The sequence below is a fragment of the Stegastes partitus genome, unplaced genomic scaffold (genome assembly GCF_000690725.1).
Source record: "Stegastes partitus isolate 25-593 unplaced genomic scaffold, Stegastes_partitus-1.0.2 Scaffold13, whole genome shotgun sequence".
In the NCBI taxonomy this organism is placed as follows: Eukaryota; Metazoa; Chordata; class Actinopteri; family Pomacentridae; genus Stegastes; species Stegastes partitus.
Genome location: NW_007577744.1, coordinates 707,152 through 728,542, shown reverse-complemented (window position 1 = coordinate 728,542; position 21,391 = coordinate 707,152). Strand labels below are relative to the sequence as shown.

Below are 21,391 nucleotides of genomic sequence, written 5' to 3'. Positions count from 1 at the left end.
GGCCAAACGCCTACAGCAGCGAAAAAAAGGAACACAGCAATTTAATTCTGCGCGTTGACATTCCTGTCCAAACAAAACTCTTTGTGAGCGCGTACAAACAAAGAAAAGTTTGCTTGTCAGTAGAAAGTACGGTTTTGTTTCTCATGAAGAGCAGCGAAGGGGATCAACAAAAAGAAAGGGTGCAGGAAAAAACAATATTTCAATCAAACAAGAGTTTCCTCTGTGAAGATCTGCCAGCCAGGAGAAATGGGGCTCATGCGTCACAGGTTCAATTCCACCTTACAGGTGACAGGCCTGCCTGATGCTACACCCTTGGCTCCCCGCTCACCTCACCTAATAGCACGCACACACACACACAAAGCACACACAAAGCACACACACAGACACCAAACCAATGCAGACAACAAGAGCTAGTTAAAGTCAAAAACAGAAGAAAAGGCAGAGGAGGCGAGGAGAAAGTGGGACGTTAGCAAAATAAAAGGAACCGGAATTGGGTGAAAGTAAAAAGTGAGGTAATGCAGCAAGCACATAAGCAATTTGGTACACGAGTGGGGAGCTTAAAGGGAACATTGACAGGAGAAGCAGTGGGTAAAGACCCAGCGCTGCTCAAAGGCTGCTCCACCCTCGCTCCTCTCCTCTCCCAAATGTTGACAGTACAAGTGCAAAACAGGCTTTGAAGTGTGCTCTGCTGAAGGGGTGCCGTGTACCGTGCATCGTGCTTCGTTTAACTGTGTTACCCACAAAGCATCCCGGGACCTGCTCCTCTCTTCCTCTCTCACCGTCTCTCTTTCTCTCTTTCCCCCTCACGCTGAACCTTTGACAGTGTTTTGATGATACGAGTGTGGGCAGACAGACAAGGCGAAACCAAGGTGGGTGACAGTGAGCAAAAAAAAAAAAAAAAGAAGGCAAATAGGCATTGTAAATAAATGAATTCCAAAAAGGCAAGGGAGCTACATTTTAATGATACTACGTTATTCTTCTCTTCAGTCCTTTTTTTGCAGAGAGCACAAAACTCACCGAGTTTCATCTCATGTGACACCTAATGGAGCATAAGGGTTATTAAATGTTTCCACGGAAACACTATTGTGTACAGTTCAGACATCTGCAGATTGGAGGATTCAGCACTCGTGTCTGTTGTTGTGTTGAAAGGAAAGGCATGCCAAGGTGACATCAGCCAGTAAGCAAAAAAAAAAAAACAAAATAAAATCACAAAGTAAAGAAAGTTTTGCCTATTAGCTGAAGTGGCAAGACACATACTGAACAGTGACTAACTGTCCACTTGCAGTGAAATGTTTAAATTTGTCACAAAAGTGGGGAAGGGCAAAGCGAAGGAGACAGAGACCTCTGGTAGATGTGAGTGATGGCATCTGGCACTGTTTCAACCTTTAACTATCCTGACTTTGCCCCTTGTATTTCCAGAGAGGTTTCATCCCCAACATAAATGTTGTCTAAAAATATTAACCCGACTCCCCGCTGTTCATTAGGCACTAAATTGGAATTCATGCTTATTTTTGTATGGGGGATTTGATCCTGCTCCTTTACACCGATCATAAAGGGCCACTTGGCATGCTAATTGCCTTGGCCCTACTTATGCACTCCCTGGCTCACATGGCTAATGGTGTCGTAAAACATACTAGTGCACTGACACCTCCCAAACACCAGGTAGGGAATACTTAGCACTATGAAGGTGCTCAGTTTGGCCTCGTTTAAGAGGACATGAAGGATTCCCTGATAATGACCATAAAGACAGCTTACACTGGTAAAAGATCCAAACCACATAAAAGAAACAGTTATCCAAAGAGGGACAGGGACTTTTGCACGTACACATGCGCTACACACCACGCCAGCCTTTAACATGGCTGCTCACAGAGGGAGATAATGATTTAAGTAAACTGTTCGGGTGGTAAAAAGGATATGTAGCTTCCATGCACCACTGGGGATTTAGTTTTAAAAAGGTGTTTGGCAGTGCTGTTAGGGGCCCAGTGTCAGAGTTCTGAGGAGCTTTGTTTGCAAACTCGAGTACAAGTTATGAGAAATGAGTGTTGTTGCAAAGTTTCTTTTATGTAATTGTATACTATAAACAGAAATGAAAAATCGGAAAACTATGAGAGTTCAAAAGCTGTTCCACAGTTACTCTGGTGCTGTACAGCAATATACGTTATGATGGACTGTGGCCCAGTGTAGCTGCCCTTTGTATATAAAGTCATTAGAACCTCATCAGTTCTGGCTGCACTGAAGCACCTCCAAATGATGCGGAACAGTGCGCTGAAACACCCCCAACCTACCTCACATGCACTACTGCTGGGAGAGCCAGTGTGTGTGTGATTATCTACGTGTGTGAGGTCACAACGGGACCCTGAAATAGCACTTCATTAGTCATCCAGGGTGTCAGACATAGTGGGCCCCTGCACCAATGCCAGTGGGTGCCATAGACACGTGCCCGTGAGGGGACGCTCCATTTGGACCCCAGCACCTCTCTGCATCATCCGAGAGCCTCAAGGGCTTAATCCCCACAGACGTCTTTGACCCAGTAAGGCGGGGGCAGGCAATGAGGTGAACCCACCACCGGAGGCAGCAACGGGACGTACCGCAGAGCAGAACGTTCTGGTCTGTTTTTAGCCAATGACCGCAGAGCAGGGTGTCTTCTCAAAAAAACTAACCTTTGGATTCAGTGGGAAAGTGATCAGGAAAGGTTTCAGTGTATAAATTTCACTGTCTGTTTCTCAGTGTAACCAATAAAACTAACCCTGCCCAACAAATCATATCTAACTATCAACTCTTCTTATACTTTCTGTCTTAATTCTTCCTCGTGTTTCTGTTTTTGCATCTTCATCTTTCATCCTTGGTGTCTATTTTTATCCATTTCCCCTAGTCTTTCACCCTCAAACTCCAAACTCTGAGTAAAACCTGGCAACAATTACCATTCCAACAGCTGCAGCAATAAGCGTTACAGTAGCACTTACAGTATTACTTATACAGTAGGCACAACTCCAGCGGCACGGGCACCAGACCAGAGCAGCATGTCTGCCCCCACCTTCCCTGGCCAGCAGGCCCTCATTAGGGGCCTTGTAAAGGCCTCGTACCTGCCGGGCTCGGGCCCCTTCGCCGCTACGCTCCTTCAGGCTCCAGGTGTGTAAGGTGGCTGCACTTCACCAGAGGGGACAGCTTGGGCTCATTTAAGTCGATGGCTACTTGCCCTGCGCCTGCTGCTGCAGCAGGCCCCTGTAAACTACAAAACAGTAAAACTGCACGGGGGCCGAGAGGGGGAGAACACGGGGGGTTGGCAGGGGCGTAGAGGGGAGCAAGGATTATGACCCTATAAAGATGAAAGAAGTTGCGGGCAACAAGCAATCAAAGAGGAAGTGTGTCAGCGCTGATGTGGCGGGGGATTGGTCGTATCGGAGGCCCCGGGTCGTTCAGCCTCAGCCTGCATCTGTGTATATCTGTGCGTTCATGTGTGAGTGTAGTGAACTCAGCTCAGCAGGGCTTAACGGCCACAGTGGACACCATTGGTGCTGGATAACACAACAGCTTTCACAAGCTGCCGCTTAATTGCAGTTTAAACTGCACTTTGTCCTGGGTAGCACAGCGTGTTACAGTTAACATACACACACTCGCACCCACACACTTGCACACACACACACACACAAACAAACCTATATTTTACCTAAGAAAGCATCTGTAGTCTGCAGCCACAAAGTTAATCTGATCTCACGGTTAATGTAGAAGCAAAACCGCATGGGGCTGGTTAACAGTTGGTTTACACTCTGTTCCAATTACTAGCATATCTGGGAAACAACAGCTAACTGTAATTGTGTGTGAGTGTATGTGTATGGAGTCAATCAACCTAGTTATATGCTGGGCACTAAACTCACTTAACCTTGTTATCTGACTACACAGCTCCAGCCATGTATGTGGAAATTGAATTAGACTAGGAAGCTATTAATAGGAAAACACAGAAACAGCTTTGAAATAATTAGATTAGATGTCTGCATGGCTAAAACAATGGATAGTCAGTTCACCCGACATGAAAGCACAACAGCGAAGAGCCAGAGGCTGAGAGAAGGACAGAGAAAGAAAACAGAGTTGGAGACAGAGGAGATAATAAAAGGAGCCCTAACCCTTGCCCGAGCCTGCGACTGACAGATGTGATGTCAAAAAGATATAAAAGATGAGATGAAAGATGGAAAGTTCACCCACCACTTGTACATCTGAGGGCACTCTGGACAGAAAGTCTAGCAGCTCGTTGTTATCAATGGTGTAAGGGTCTCGCAGCTTCTTGGTGAATTTATTCACCCCTGTAGAGAGAAAAACAGAGAGGGCAGGTAGGGAGAGAGAGGTGGACATCAGCTCATACTTTTAAGTCATACGAGTTGTTAAAGTCTTTATCGTTTTTGTATTCTCTGTAACCCTGACTGTGCTCTTTCCCTCAATACAACACATAAGAAGCAGCCCTGAGGAAAACAAATAAATTGTTCTGCTCTGCTACACACAGTGTATTTACATTTAACGATATGTTATACAATGTATATACAGTGTGACACTAGCTCACCCCAGGCCAACACAATGTATCTGAGAGGGATGAAATAGATGACAATGGTAGCCACTCCGAGAGCCACAATGGCTAGCCAGCTTAGAAAAGGCACAGTCCAGTTAAATGTGCTGCAAAAAGAGGAAAACGGGAGAGACAGTTAGTAGGCATGCCAAAGCTCAGTCTAGGTTGACATGCAGAGAAATTCTACGGCGAAAATTGAGGAAATAAGTTTACCTAGTCTTACAGATCAATATTGCTGGGTGAAAATAGTATGTAAATCAATACAAGGTACACTTGTACACACACAAGCAGTAATATTCTTTCAGCTTCACAGGTTTGTTTCAATTTAAAATGTTTCTATTTACAACTGAAGACAGAACTCACAGCTTTAACTTCAACTTTTAATGAAAACAAAATCCCCTGCCTTACCTTTGCTTTCTATGTATCTACTGTGTGTGAAAATGAGGCTGCCTGTGTTTGCAGGAGTGTACAGCAAATAAATGGTTTTGTGGGCATATGCAGTGATGTGCATTTAATCTGGTATGTACACGATTCAGTTAAGAGGTCATGCAGGGTTAAGCGAGACGTGATGGACATAAAGACAGACAGCCTTTGTGTTTGTGTCTCAGGGTTGGGGTGTCACGCTGGCAGTATTTCCTGAGAGCAGCACTGAGCTACACTCAGTTAGGCTGGCAGGGGGAAGCGGGCCAGCCTTGCATTGCGGAAAAACACTAGGACGTGCAGAGCAGAGCAGAGCGGGCCGGGTGCCGAGGAGCAGGCTTACGACTCACTTCTTTATCCGCTCGCCATAGGAGGCCACTTCATCCAGTGCATTCTGCACGCTGATGCACACGTCCTGAATGGCATAAAGCTTGTTCATGAAGCCCTTTCTCTCTGAGTCCTGCAAGAGGACAGATAGAGATGTAGGCGAGGGAGAAAGAAAGCAAGGATGAGGGAGGAAGAGATGGAGAGAGACAGGGAAGAGATGGGGGGAGAGAGAAAGAGGAGAGAGAAGACAGAGGCTGGGCACAGGCATCTTTGTGAAAACAATACATTTTAAATAGCGTCAAAGATTTGGAGTGGGGAGCCAAATCACCGGATATCCTGCATGAAGTGACGGAGTGCTTTCATTCCAGGCAGTAATAGAGATATAAAGTTGGCAGAACAAATCAAAATGTTTTCCTCCTTACAAATGCTCACACAGGAAAATTTGAATATGTGAACAGAGAGGCAGAATTAAACTGAAAGCCGAATGGATACATCAATCTTTGGGCTCTATCGCGCTCTCTCTCCCCTGCTGCCAAGACAGCAAGGCAGACTGGGCAGAGCCCTCTTTTGTTCTGCTGGCTGGCACACTGTGATGATGTCACCAGCCGTGACATCATTATCATCCTTATTAACGCTGTCACCCACCATGAAGAGCTCTTCCTTTTCAACTTTTGATGGTTGTGAACTTGAGAATATTGTCGAAGTGGGGTGAGGGGGGTGGAAACCACAAACTAGGCAGGCAATCTAAAGTCTACCTCCCCCCCGCCCCGCTTACTGAAACAAAGTGAAGTATTTAAGAAGTCATGCAACAGTCAACGAGCTGCCTGCTGACTGACAGGCAGGGACAGGACGGGTCTGGACAGAATGAGGTGACAGAGAGTGATCAAAAGCCACTGGCTGAGTGAGGACATCAACACGCAGACTGGTTGTGGCTAAATGTGATCGGTGGGCATGCTTGAGAGACAAAGGGGAGGAAAAGAACTACTCAGAAGAAAGTTACATGAGTATCCAGTGGTACTGTCACGGGTGGTCAGTTTACAGCATGGCAACAGCAGAGGAATTTAAACAAACTGGCAAAGGAGAACACTGTAATTATGGGATCATCCAGTGCTAGTACTTTACCAAACCAGTGCCATAAACACCCTCTGACAGACAAAAAACTGTATTACAGATGCCAGAAACTTTTATAGTTTAGATAAGTAAGAATTTGGACTCAGAGGTATATTACACAGATGCCTGAAGAACCTGTCAATTAACTGTAAAATGGACCAAAAAAAGCTTCAATCAGAAAAGGTTTCCAAAAACAAAAGATTATAGCATAACCCTACTCTGCCAGAAACAGCATGTATAGAAACAGCTGTTTTATTAATGAAGATGTATGGACATTGTTAGATTAAAGAAGTAAAGCTCTGAATAATTCTTATCATTATATTCTAAGAAGACAGTAAAGCAGTCAAAGACATGAAACCTTCAGGACCTCAGAGGCCTTTACCACATTTCGCTCTTTGAGGCCAGCCCCCCCACCTCACCACAACCCTCCCACTGAGACCCAAACTGCCCCCAAACCCACCCTCTCTTTTTTTGCTCTCCATCCAGGATCAGATAATGTGAAAAATGAACCATGGAGCAGCCAGGGAGACCACATGGCCTCCCCGGCAAAACCACACAAGACAAATAGATATAATTAGACAGCGTCTCTGGGTTATTTTTCTTCACAAATATTTTACAAGACTCCCTTTCTTTCCTCCTCCCGCTCTCCTCCTCTCCTCGGTCCTTTCCTCAGAGTCCATCTGTTTTTCATTGCTCGCTCAAACAAATCTCAGAACGCAGTGTCTATTGTGCTGGGCTTGGTAAAGCCGAGCCGGGCCGGGCTGGGCCGGGTCAGGACGTTTTATTTTTGAGCTCAGACTCAGGGGAGAGTGTTTGAGGGCCACGGGAGTGGTGTGAGAGAGCGGGCGGGGGTGGAGAAGATAGGTCAGAGGTCACTGAAGTATAAACCATTGCCACATGCCCTTCGGACTGCGGTCTGACTCCTATTTCCTGTCTTCAAACACGGCTTGGGGAGGCGGGAGGTAGCAATAACACAGAGGGCCACGGAGAACCTTGTTTTCCCAGCTTCCCTGCACACTGCGCACATATGGAGTCAGGCAACCTGTTCTTATAATGGAACCTAATATGCACACAAACACACACACCCTACAGCTATTAGATAAGGTTGATCTGCACACCTGGTCTTGCTGTGTGACTCTACAAACAATACTATATCCCAACACAGATTGGACGATGAGGGCCTCTGGCTTCCAAAAACGGTTTCTTTCTCTGCTGAGTAAGTTTGTTTTGGACTGCAATGTCATGACTGATAGAGGAAGAAGTGACACAGAAGAGAAAAGGAGAGAGACGGGACATTCACACATCACAGTCAAGGTTAAAGAAAGCTTTGCACAGATTTGGATTTTTCACACAAAAGAGAGAACTATTTAAATCAGGGAGGGGAGCTTTTCTACACATTTATATGCTTTCAAGAGTTGATGCATGATTAGTACATTAAGTTAAATGAAGGACTCAGTTTGGTCATGCTGTATGTGCATGTGTGTTAAGTTCTTGACCGGCTTCTAGTCTCACTCAGGAGGAGGATCAAGGTTTTTACAGGAGACCTAGGGCCTGTGTATCCATATGTTTCTTCCTGTGTCTGTCAGGGAAACTAAGTGGGTTTGTTTGGAGACCTGAAGGCAAGGCTAATAAAATGAAATCTGCGCGGCCTCTTGCTTTAACTTGGCTACAGATGCAAGTCATGTTAATGCTCAAAGTATGCTACAAATCCCAGCACCTCCAACAACAGTGCTCTGATGGATGGTGCTGCATGGTTCGAATCATTCAGGCAGATAGTGTAATAAGCCTGCCTTAATGTGTTTAGCGTCATGAATTTTAATAGACTGCAACTGTAGGTTCACGTGCAATGTGTCGCACTGGCATGTTACTGTAACTGTCAGTTCTGTATGTATCCAACAAAACTGTTAATGCAGTGGAATGATGATTTCAGCGACTGAACGACAGCCCTGAACCTATGTACACAGATATGTATGCATTTTTGTCCTGCACACATACCATGCTTGCCTGCATATTCATACATTGAATGCAGAATGATTGGAAATAAGGCAGGAGCAGTGACTGAAATGAAAACAAAATATATTCAAGGATATCAAAACAATGAATATAATTTAGCGTCAGTTAACAGCATATATGCTAAGAGAGAATTATGTGGGGGGTTTTTTTCTGCCTATGATCATCAGTACTCTTTTAATGCAAAATGTCATTCATTTATGTTGCCGGATGCATACTTTTAGTGAGTCTATCTAATACACCTATTATGGAATCTCGAGGACTTTACACACTTCTGCATTACTGCGAGCTGAATAATCTCTCCTTTTGAAAATCATTTGTTTTATAGAAGTGCAATCTACTTTATAGTAAAGGTTCAGGGCCGCTCAGGCTGTGATGTGAGTTCGGTCTAAAGCAGCATCCTTCTTTGTATTAAATGAAAAGTGCATTGAGACAGTTTGTTTATCCTGTGAATGAAAGTTTCTATACATGTGGAGAAGAAACTCTTTGACATCAATTAAGTCTCATCAGGTTTGTAGCAGAATTATTTAGTGAGTCGGTGTCCTTTGTTGGGTGAGAGTTGCATGTTTTAATTGCATGCATGCCATTTATAGACAATAAAATGCATCTTTTGTGGTTATGTCCAAAGTTTGCATCATTGTTTGGATGTGTGGAGTGTGATACGAAATCTCAGCCAAGCACCCATCAGTTTAGCAGCAGGAAGGCTCGTTAAAGTGATGTGAGTTGTTTGCATGCGTTAAGGAAAAATAACCCTCAGTGATACCAGCGAGAGCCCAGGGACACACACTCTCACACACACATACAAAGAAACAGCCAAGTCAGGCTAACCACATTGCACTTGCTGGTAAATTGTGGTAAACAAATGTGGTAAACTCCTTGAAACACTTGATTAAATATTTAACAAAGGAAAGATGCACAATGCCTCTGTGTACTCGGCTGCTCCATTTCCCTTTCAGAAAGATACCATCATGGCAAAGTACATCTATATGCAAAAGTGCAAAGTGAGCAGTTGTAAACTTTGCAAAGACAGTTTGTTCTTCACTGACCCAAGGCCTAGAGCTAAACAAGAGAGAGGTCACTGAGGACTTAGCCTATTACGATGGACTCAAATATCTGCCCTATATCTACTGGGTGGAAAAGAGAGAGCCATTTGAGACTATTTTAACCTCCGATCACATTGTTCTCCCTGCTGGGTTACGCCATAAAAATGATAAACCTAACAGTTATAATGTAGCAGCATATATCCCATCACAACACAAAATGAGTCTGAACCACAAGTGGCTGCTGCTCATTGCTGCTGTGCTAAAATTGCACCTGTTTTTCTTTGTTTTTCTTTTTTGCCTCTCTCTCTGGCAGCACAGTAAAAATTGAAATGTCATATAAAACGTGACAGGATGCTAATATGTGGCTCCCAGAGGGCATCTGAAAGTGTTCGTGTTGATTTTGTAACTGTGGAGCGAGTCTGCATCCCTCCCATTTCCACCCCAGGAAAAATGGGAAAAAAAAAAAAAAAAGAAAAACATTGAAAACTTGAGCAAGTTGAGGAATGCAATAGGGGTCACACAAATTCAATTTCCAAAGCCTGTGCAAGCACTACAATAATAAATAGTGCATATGATTAGCAGCTACTGTATCCTTTAAACAAAATGTGTTGCTACTTCTCCTTTAAAAACTCAAGTATACAAAACAAGAAAACTATTTTGCTTCAATAAAGATGACACTTGGCTGCACAGATTTTCCTGACTCATTGTAATTAAAAAAAAAACACAAAAATAATTCAGTGATGGATAATAGCACACTTCACTAGAAGGATAAGAGGCCTTCATTGGTTCGTTTGCATTCACTGCTGGCACACAGTTCAATCTAATAGTGTTTTGTTGGGAAGTATACATGAGTAAAAACAGATAAATGTTGCAATGGCCTGTCTCTACAACACAGCAAGGGAAAACAAGTACAGCAGGCACAGAGAAAAAAAAAATATCCAAAGTCATTAGTTCATTCATGATCAAGGATAACAGCTCAGAATTTCCATTGCTGTATTCATGTTAATCAGCATGAAGAGCCAAATCTTTATTGTACATTTTTATGAACATGTGTGCAATTGCTTAGTAAACTAGTAAAGTAATTTTTTCCCATTTTTACTTGTTCATTGGTATTTTTTATTTTTTTTTCTAATGAGGAGTTTCAGTAGCAAATGCAGCACGGAGCACTTTTTTTTTTTTAATCTCTTATGTTGGCCATTTAAATAGTTCAGCTCTATCACTAATGTTTTATTGGTGTCTATTCCAAGCATTACCAACTCCACTGGGGAACGATGAGTCACAGATTTTACCAACTGGGAGTTAAGAGAAGCCCCTCAGGGGAGAAAAAGAAAAAACTTGGGGACCCAGTGGCCTAGAAGAACATCTCCCTTCTGTAAGGAAATGGCAACAAGACAAGACAAAGACCCTGCGAATGGCCTTGGATACCACCATGCAACCTGGCACCTCGCCAGTGCCACATGAAAGAGGCAGATGTTCTTTTTTTTTTTTTTTGGGAGGAGGGGGGGGGACATTTTAATAAATAATTTATCCCTTACAACAACTAATCCACGGGCGGATGTGGGGAATACATCTATTTCCCTCCCTCTCTTTTTATCAAAACACATAAATATCTGTTTAACTAGGGTGTTGAGATGCACAGCACGTCCTCCTGGCCCTCATCAAGCAGCGCACACACAGAAAGGCCATGTTAAGATGTAAAGGGGCATCCCAGTTCCATAGGCCCAAATGGAAGGAAGTGAGGGGAGAGTGTATATGTTGGTGTTTAGAGGATGTACTGTGTGCGTGTTGGAGAATATCTGCGTGAGCTGAGGGTTTTGCTCCCGCAAAAGCCAAAGTCAAACTCCAGTTAAGACTGTCAGCTGGAGGTGGACCAGGCACACACAATGCTCTCTAGTACTAATTAGTCTCTTCACCCAGTCAAGTCCCACAGCGAGGATAAATATACACATATGTAAAAGAGAGGGATAGAGGGAGAGAGAGAAAGAGGGATTAAAAGGAAGAGTTGGTGACTTATTTTCAGTTTGACCTCTGCTTCCTATCCTAAAGAGAAAAGGTTCCTGGTGTTATGAGTGCGCGTGTCTCTAATGTGTCTGGTTGGCAGGAGGTTGTTTGCCACTGATCATCTTTACCCATCTCCCCCTGGGGCCTCTCATCACCTCCACCACACCAGCCACTCTATCAGGCTCAAGGTCAGAGACACACACACACACCCGCATGAATGACTACCACCCCGCAACTTCTGCTCTTGATCACTTGATCACCCCTTCCTCGCCTCCTGCTGCACACCACCCGACCCCCACCCATTCTCCACCCACACCCTGCCTCACCTCTGCTCCCCTGCTCCTGCACTCTCCTTCCCCTGTCCTTCCCAGGATCCAGCATGGCAGAGTGTGATGAATGGGACAACATTACTCTTGTCCTCTGTTGGCCTGGTTTAGCTGCTCCAGCCCATCTTCCCCCGACCCCCACACCCCCACACCCCCGTCAGTCAGTCCGTCTATCTGTCCGTGTGTCTGTCTACGTATGTCTTTCTGGGTTGGCTTAAAACATAACAATACTGCAAAACCTAAACTCTGATTTGTTTTCGTGATCCCAAGATGAGGGCACATATAGCCGTTTATTTTTGTAAGCAAGGTTCAGCAATAAGGCACTTCATGAAAAAAGGGAAATACATTTTTATAATATATATAGGATTTGTTTTATTCTACACTGTATCTGTACAATTCTAACAACTTTTTGTTTTTAATTAAATCATGTCTTTCTCCGGTAGGGGTTAAATTACATCTGAATCATCACCTCGGCCTGTGAATTCTGCTAACTTTGGCATACCTTTAATTACATATTCATGTTCAGAGACACACAGGCAATAGAAACAGCTGTAAAATCCACTGTCTTAAACTTTGTTTTGGAAGAAAAAAAAAACAACAGAACGAGAGTGCACTGCTATGAAGTGAAGGGATCACATCTTCAAAAAAGTAAATAAAATATGCATCCTCTCTGTGCTCATTACAGATTTATGACTCTTGTTAAAAGAAAAGGTGGCGGCTGCCTTCTTACATGTCTGACTTTCAAATTCAGACGACACTGCTGTCAAGTGTTGTGCTCCACATTCTGTCCAATGAGAGACCGAGAGGGCTGAGAGTGTGCTATCTTCAACATCCTATTCGGTGAGAGTCTCGAAGAGACTTACTTTGGGTGGATGAGAGCACACAAGAACTCCTCACCTACAGTGCAAGGAGCGCTCGTCGTAATCCTTTGATGCATAGTTCATCAATCAAAAAGTTCAGTTGGTTCAGCCACTTGTGTGTATGTGATTCAGAACAATAACATTTGCGGGAGTAGACATTGTTGCATTAGGCATAATGAGCATTGGGATTTGCTCGAGCAATATGAGATAGTTTTACTGTTCTTGTAGCAACTTAAAAGAAAAAGCACTCACAGGCGCATTCAAATCACCCCACCAACCACAACACACACATGCACACACACTGTACTACACACTCAGGGCACTAAAAGTCATTAGAAAATTAGTTTGTTAGGTGCTTATTATCAGTGACTTTGGGGTCATAAGGTGTGAAAACAATCATTATTTGTGAGATGAATGTAATTAGTGCGTTTAAAAACAAGTCTATGTTTTGGTTTAAAAAGAAAAGTATTCTAAGCCACTCTGTGAGGAGATTCTATTCCCTTATGGCCCCCGTTACTACACACATTTTATTGAAAAAATAGAAACCAATACACTAAAGTGACTCCCCATGTCACTCTTTATTACTCCAGAGCCAGAAGAACACAGTTAACATACCATCACACCTCGATCTTGCAGTGTAACAGGTCTACAGTGCTACAGGGAAGTCACACAGAAAGACAGGAGCAGCCTTCCATGCTGGAGCTCTCTTTGCTTCCCCACCACCCTAAAGAGCAGGCACAGGCAGGGCCCTTGCGGTGGGTTTGGGTTTGGGGGGGCCGAACGTGCAGCGCGTGAGTGTTAATTGAGACGTGGACAGGGGACAGGTACTGTACACAAACCCCGACAGGACGGCAGACAGAGGCCGCTGGACAGACGATGAGCTAGAGAGGAAACCGGGAGACAGCGACACACACCATTGGGAGTCAGTGCCAGAGCCACACACATGTCCACTTACCACCATCGCTCGTATCCACTCAAAGTGCCAGGAAGCCAACATATCCTCGAGGATATGGTATTTATCAGGGGTGTCCTCCCAGGGGTCTGGTTTAGGGTCCTTGTGGATAGATTACAGTGAAATGTTCTCTTTACAACCCACAGAAATTAAAGTAAAAGGGTTAGAAAATGTGGATGTCTTACAACTGAGGTCTTATACATTTTTCTCACCAAATGCTCTGCAGAGACTAACAGTTAAGCACCGCGCTGGAAACAGCTTTCGCCTTGCAATGTTGAGAAGATTCTTTTTTTTCCTGTTCAGTACTCACCTTTTTTTGTACTTCAGAATAACTGCCTTTGATCGTGAAGTTAAATCTAGACTGATTTTAAAACCAAGGCTTGTTTTTCTCCGGGAACATTAAACTATAACAAAGCCACATCCAGAGGAGCACACATGTCCCTCATCTCTACAAAGATAGAGGCGATTATATTGTAACCTATAAGAATATTGTCCAAAGCAACAAAAAAAAAAGAACCACACTGGGGGGAAAAAACTGATGAGAGAATGATGGAAAAACAGAGAATGAAGAAGCAATGACAGAAAGCAAAAGACAAAGCAAGAGATATGTATCTGGGGGGAATAGAGATAGTGAGAGACGATCCACCTGATGTATGTGTGTGACAAAGAGGAAAAACAAACAAACAATGCAGTGTATTTTGCATAGAGAGACAATACCCCTCCATGCCTCTTTCACCCTCCTTTTTGTTTTCATTCCTCCCTCTATTAGCCAAACATGATTAAAATGCAGTTCCTACCAGCGTCTCTGCTGAACAACGGGGGAAAAAAAAGACACTGAGATGGGAAGAAAAATGAAGCGGAAAAGTCAAAAGCATCTTTTACAGCGTGACACTTTTCATCCTTCACAGGCGGCGAGAAGAAAAGAACACAGACATTCAAACTTTTTTCTCTTCCCTGCTCTGTCTCTCTCTCCCATTCTCCTCAGCAGCTGAAACCCCCCGATACCTGAGGACAACCCCACAGCATCACAAGCTCAATAGCCTCCCCAGAACAGCATTTCAGTCACACTTTTTTTTTCCAGAGCATTGATATAATTCCCAATGCTCTCTTTAGTCCAATTACATTATGCCATGTCACTATCTGAGCAATCGGCGCAGCGCCGTGACTGGGACTGAGAGGAGTGCCGAGGCTGGGGAAGGTGCTGCAGAGCTCCATATGCAATCTGGAGATAAGTTTGAAAACTTGCACTGTTTTTAACCAGATTCGTACTGAGACGAAGTGTGTGCTTTGTTTAACTTTACATGGAGCAGAGAGCCTGGGTACCTGCTTAACGGTACACAGAGGAGACAAAAACCAAGACAGTGATGGGGAGAGAAAGACGACAGTCAGAAAGATACAAACAGAGAGATACTGTGAGTTAAAATCAATAGTGGAAAATGGCTGCAAGGCCTGTAGGATCTGGATATGTGTGCTAATGCTAGGCTTTCGTCAGGAGTTACTTACAAGCCAGAGAACCATTGATAAACACACACATGGGCAGCATTGTCTGTGTGTGTGTGTGTGTGTGTGTGTGTGTGTGTGTGTGTGTGTGTGTGTGTGTGCATACATGTATGTGCATGAGTCATGCCTACAGGGAAAGCAGCAGAGGGTGAAATGGCTGTCTCAGCACTATAGATGAAAAGGATAAAGAGATACTGTGATGTAGGAAGATGATTGTGTGGCAGGAGAGAAGAAGAAACAGAGGATCACCTGCAAAATGTTCAGTCTTGTATGTACAATACACTCACCAGTAAAATCTTTAAAATACAAAACTGATATCTGTGTCACATTACGGAAAAATGCTAAATTGTTTTACCATAATGAGCATGAACAGATCAATGATAAAACTGAGAAACAGCCAATAGGTTATGGTTTAAACCCCAAAGTGGATGCCTTGAAGAATTGGGTCCATAAAAAAAAAGACTAAAAATTCACATTTTTCAGGTCAATGTGTTCACGCTAAGGCATAATGTCTGCTCTATATTTACTATCAGGAGAAAAGTAGTGAGAAACGAGAGAGGAAAAAGATTTTTTGTAGGTACATGTGGTGTGTCTGTGTGTGAGCGAGATATTGATAGATAGACATAGAGGGAGAAAGAGAGAGGGAGTGCACCGAGCAGTAAGCCCGTGAGCAGGACATGATTGCAGTGTGTATCTTATCTGTGTCAGGTCCTCCTGAGGCTAGTGGAGCCTAGCTGAGCGGAGCACAAGCGCTTCAGTGACCAGTCAACCGTGTGAGGGTAATCTCCTCACTCCTTCAGTCTGTCTCTCTCTCTCATTCACTCTCTCTCTCCATTTTCCAGTAAGCCCCCCTCTGGGAGGCAGCTGAGCAGCGCGCACACATGTGAGACGCTCACACAAATACACAAACACATTCACACACACACACACACACTCACAAACACTCACACCCATTCAGAGCCTAAAGGTGATTGTCTCATGCCAGCTCTGGACAGCGAGCCCACAGGTGAGAGGAGACATCACAGGCTACATTATACAGTGAGGCCGCTGCTGCCAGCAGCCTGTAAATATAGGATAGAGTAGCGTGTTTTTACTGTCTCACACTGCTCAAGTTTTAAGGTGAATTTGAAGATGCTGAAAGGGTCTGTAAAGGTGCTGCAGAATAAATTTTTTAAAACAAAACATAATTTTCCATGTCATTTCAGAGACAGGATTTAAGGCAGATATTTTGGCACAGCAGCTGTAACTAATGGCATGACATTAAAATAATATTACTGCTTTGCACTCTTAATCAGGTCCAGGGTCTATGATTTCAACTCAAGCTGCGTTCAATATTTCTTGTTTTGAAAACCTACTCTTAGATTAAAGCAAAGAGCGCAATAATGATAATGTGTCCACAGCACGTTTTTGGCATGCAAGACTCTCACTGAAAAAGGGTTCTGCATAAAGCCATGGCAGTTCTTTATGACTATTTAAATCTATGAAAGCCCTACGTACAATAAAAACTCCTTCACTGTGCCACTCATCTTTTCACGTGGAATATATGCATGTTACTTCTATGTGTACGATTATAATAACTCTGTGTCTTACATTTATGTCTTGGATCGCTAATGCACTCTAAAGGGGAACAGTGGAATCTGCACTTGCCACCATGTTTAAAATTAGTTTTAGTGAAAATAGAGGTTAAAAACTGGGGCACTATACTGCTACCATATTTTATGTGTACATGTGTGTGCGTGTGCATGTGTGTGTGTATGTGTGCAGATAATACAAATCAAGCAACATTCCATGTTGAAGGTCAGCGTGCACACAAACACACTGTGTGAAGGAAAGAAGGAGGAAAAAAAAAATTGTTCATGTCTAACATTCTTTCACCCTTCATGTGCCTGCCTGCTTGGCTTTAACAACTCAGCCGTCCCCATCAATTAGTCTAGATGCTGGACTTTCATTGAGATTAAGTGACTAATATCAGTGCTTGCTCACAAGAAAGACACTTTTCACGTCTGCCCAACAATCTGTTAAGTCAAAACACATGTGGTGATCCAAGGCAAAAAGCCTGCAAGGGGTCCTCTATGCAATGAAAAACAGGTGCTCTACTTTTTGGCCATGTAATACCCCATTTAGCCTCTGGAGCAAAGGTTATCCAGCTAATAGCTGCCTTGTGGTGCACTGGGAAGAGCTATGCACATGGCCGGAGTAAACATCTGGGACGGATTGTACATACTTGCAACATATGCTTCAAGTTCAATTAAAATGAGGCCTTGGCACATTTATTAATCTTTTTTTCCTCTCTTCTCTCTCGCTCTCCCTCTTCTTCCCACTCTCCCCTATAGGCCTGTGCCATAAAAGAGGCCTCCTTTGACCCGTCCTTCATACTTACTCATACGATCTGAAGCTGTAGCTCATATCCAATGTAAAAGACCTCATATCCAATGAAAAAGACAAATTTGCTAAGCCTTGAAACTCCATTTGTTCTGCACTTAACCAGGTTGGAGGGAGAGCAAAAGGAAGAGAGTGAGTATGTGTCAGAATGAAAGGAAAAAAAAAAAAAAAAGGCAAGGTAGGGGACGACGGAGGAAAGGGTAGAAGGAGAGTGGGAGGGGAGCGAGATGTAGGCGAAGAAAAAAGAAAAATGCCCCCCTTTCAACTTCCCTACAGCTCAAATGAAATGCTAACAGTTGAGAGGAGCAATAGATCAAAATGTATGAAGCCAGAGTTGGTAAATTGTAGCCTTTGTGGCAGCTGTGCTATCCAGCATCCCAGCCCTGTGTGAACAGAGAGCAAGGCCTTCTTATTTGGAATAATCAGTTTGGCACCAAATCTGACGGAGGCCGCACAAGCTGCTTCTGCACCTCATTTCAATATGAAAGTCCAAAATGTATTTCACATAATCTGCAGCTTTTCAAATGCCTGTATTTTTATTTTTTTCCATGAGAGGAGGTAGGAAATGCAATGAAGGAGGACAGATGTAAAGAAGGGGGTAAGAAAAAAAAAGGTTCAAGGTTGCCTGGTGCATATCTTCAGTCAGTGCCCCGCTGTACATTTCAGCCTTGGAACTTCACAGCCATGAAACTTTGCCTCTGCATCACTGTGGGAGAGGATGTAATGCTCACATATCTTTGTGTGCTCATCATCCAACTGGTTGCCTGGCTGACTGATTGCTTGACTGGCTGGCTTGCTATTGGGATGACTATTTGACCATCTGTACAATAAATGGGTTTTTTTCTGTTGCAAGCGAGCACTTACTAATCTCTTAAATGGGGGAAGCTGTGGTGATGTTGCTGTTGTTGTAAAAGTAAAATCAGCCAACAACGTCCTCAAGCAAAATTAGATGTCCAACATCAAACTGACTGGTCTTAACAATTACGATTCCAAACAACCAGTTTTCCTCCCTAAAGATTACAAAACCAGACCATGCAAAGTACCGCATCTCAGCATACTAACGTGTACGTGCCTATAGAAGGCATTGACTATCAGCTCCAGTCATTTCAGTTTCCAGATTGTTCAAGGTTTTCACGGTAAAAGATTTGGATTTCACTCAAGGTATAATGCTGTCCTTGTTTCACACTGCTTGAGACTCATCAGACTGGAGTATCAAACAGAAAATTGCTTTCATTTCCAAACTGACTCACAAAAACCAAGACAACACAGTGGGTGGATAAAGAGCTGTACAATTTCAATTACCGTTCCCAAGTGGAACATTGACAAGGAACTGTATCGTATCCAGTGGCATTTGCTTCAGTAGCTGTTCCTACAGTGTAAACGAGCGGAGGCAGTAAAGCAGCCACCTGTTGTTACCTGATAGTGTCTGGACAAGCCCAGATGCTGTTTTACTGGGACATAAAGGAGCAGTGAATGGACCTAAATAGCTAACTAAGCACTTTATATGGGCGCATGTTCTCAGGAAGAAGCACAATGTTAGCAGCGTAAATTCAACATTGTCTTGTATGTACAGAAATATAAGGTCAGTGCACCAAACTGCATAAAGAGACCAAACCAAAGCAAACCGCAGGGAGGAAAGGTGAGGAATGTGCTATGTATATGCCGACAGAGAAAACTTTTCAAAAGGTTAAAAGGTTGTACAATCTGTAAACATGTGTTTGCGCCTCAGGCAGTGAGAATAACTGAACGGGGGAGGAGATGGGAGGGGAAGATGGAGTCATTTCGTTAGTCTGTTTGTGTTTCCGGTCTATGAAGCAGTGTCAACCCCTCCTGAGGCAGTGGGTGTATGTGTGTGTGTCTGAGTGCATCCCTGACACAAGACATAATTACCTTGTCATCTTTGTCAAAATCCTCGTCCTCATCCTCCAGCAGGTCCTCCACGGCTTGCTGACAGTTGCAACGGAGGGAAGAGAAGAAAGAGAAATAAAAATGTTAATGTAGCAACTACAGTACAGATAAACATTAGATAACACAGGGTTAACATCATCAGAACAGCCAAAGAGGCATATTAAAGCTGATTGGTTATGCTTATGTCTGGCAAGAGTTTGTTAATGAGTATGGAAAGCATGCAGATAGCACAACTATTGGATTTGTGAGTGCTAATATGTCATAAGCTTCAGAATGGTTCTGAATTAGAATTTAATTTTAGAAACATTCTGTTGTTCAAATATGTTGACACTTCTGGAAATGTAAGCAAATGCTCTGGCTTTGAATTTCAACGGGCTGAGGATTAAAGTCTATTCATCCAGTCAAATCGCATTGCACAAAAGCATTCAAATCTAACGGCATTCAGCGGGACAAGACAGCAGAGCTACTTTTCTTTTGATTCTGCTCGATCCCGTCTGACCTCCTTAACCTTTGCACTTGTCTCTCACCTCTACCTCCAATTTTCTATACGTTCACCTACGTATCGTCTCGCGCGCTCTCATAGAACGATGCTCCACGAGAGAAGACAGAGAAAAGCCTGAAGCACGGACAGCAAGTCACAAAGAACAGCAACTATTTGCTTCAGTGGTCCACAACAGATGAAACCGGAGCTGGTGTAACTCTGAAGCCCCAAGACACCCTGAGACATACTGTACAACATGAAGAAAAATGACATACTGTACAACACACTCACATGTACACAAAGAAACAACAAGAACAAAGACACATATGGATACAAATACATAACATGCAAGTTGTAGCTTTTTTTAAACTCCATAATATAGTTTTTAAATACACCTAAAGAGACACTGAAATGTAATAAAAACTGCGGTATAGAAAACGCAGTCCTTCACATCCAGACCTCCATCAGCAATGTGAAAGCAAGCCAATAAACATATGTAACGGCATAAAAGGAAAACCCTGAGCCAACAAGAGCAGTTATACTATGTCTGATTAGTGTTCGGTGATACAATGCTTGAGTGAATTTGCCATGGTTTTCTCTAATTTGTCACACTTGACAGACTTTTGCTCTGGTACTTCTGTACTTTTATCCTTGTAACTTTATGAGAGGTGTGTGCTCTTTTGTTTCGTTCCTGACATGATGTTAGCACTCAGGCATAAATGAATTACTTAATTTGTCACGTTTCCTCTTGGTTGTCACACTTGACAGGTGTTTGTTCTCTGCTACTTTTTTGTACTTCTCTCTTTGTAACTTTCAGAGAGGTTTCTTGTGTGTGGCACATGGACACCGCATCCACACCAGTGCCACAGCAGCGTACACCTGCGATGCGCCAAACAGGTGAAGACTGCACAGCATCTAAAAGGTGTCTCAGCCGGATGCCCGGCTCAGTTCGGCTGGCGACAGCGGCGCATACGCCTACATCGACCACATGCCGTATACAAACACAGCATGGTTGGACTTGATGCCAAGCAATGATGCAATGTTAAGTTGATGAATAAGTACCATAAATATACTTGACATGCAGCAGAGCAGGTATCAGCTGCTGGTATCATTTTTTTTCTTGGTGGCATCGTTATCTCGATTAATAACACAATAAACCCTGATCGCTCTGACAGATCGTTGCTTTGTATAAGGTGATGCCTCCTCCCATCGGCAAATGTTTTCCCCTCCATTTAAAGCATATGCTCCTCCCTCGACACTTGTCAGCTTCTGTCATGGCTGTAGGAAAAGAAGCACATCCATTGACTATGGCAACTCCCACCCTTGGATTTATTATCCAATATATCTGAAACCATGTTCAACCACTTACAAAATGACAACTCGACACATGTTCTAGGTTGACTATAATTATTTCATTGAGTCTTTGCCCATTTTTAGTCTGATGAAGACACAGTTGTGTTGAAACACGAGTCTGTTTGCACAATTAAATGCTAGCAGGCTCCAGTTTCCGTTTTGG

General features: G+C 43.4%; 1 protein-coding gene across 1 annotated transcript in view; it reads right to left on the bottom strand.

Moving 5' to 3' along the window:
* Positions 1–21,391, bottom strand: part of mctp1a (multiple C2 domains, transmembrane 1a) — a 145,020-nt gene that overhangs the window by 4,193 nt on the left and 119,436 nt on the right. The window contains exons 17-21 of the mRNA XM_008288604.1: positions 19,377–19,433; positions 13,608–13,706; positions 5,326–5,435; positions 4,553–4,662; positions 4,201–4,298 (exon numbers count right to left, since the gene is read on the bottom strand). Coding sequence (XP_008286826.1) covers positions 4,201–4,298; positions 4,553–4,662; positions 5,326–5,435; positions 13,608–13,706; positions 19,377–19,433 — 474 coding nt within the window. The remainder of the gene's footprint in view (positions 1–4,200; positions 4,299–4,552; positions 4,663–5,325; positions 5,436–13,607; positions 13,707–19,376; positions 19,434–21,391) is intronic.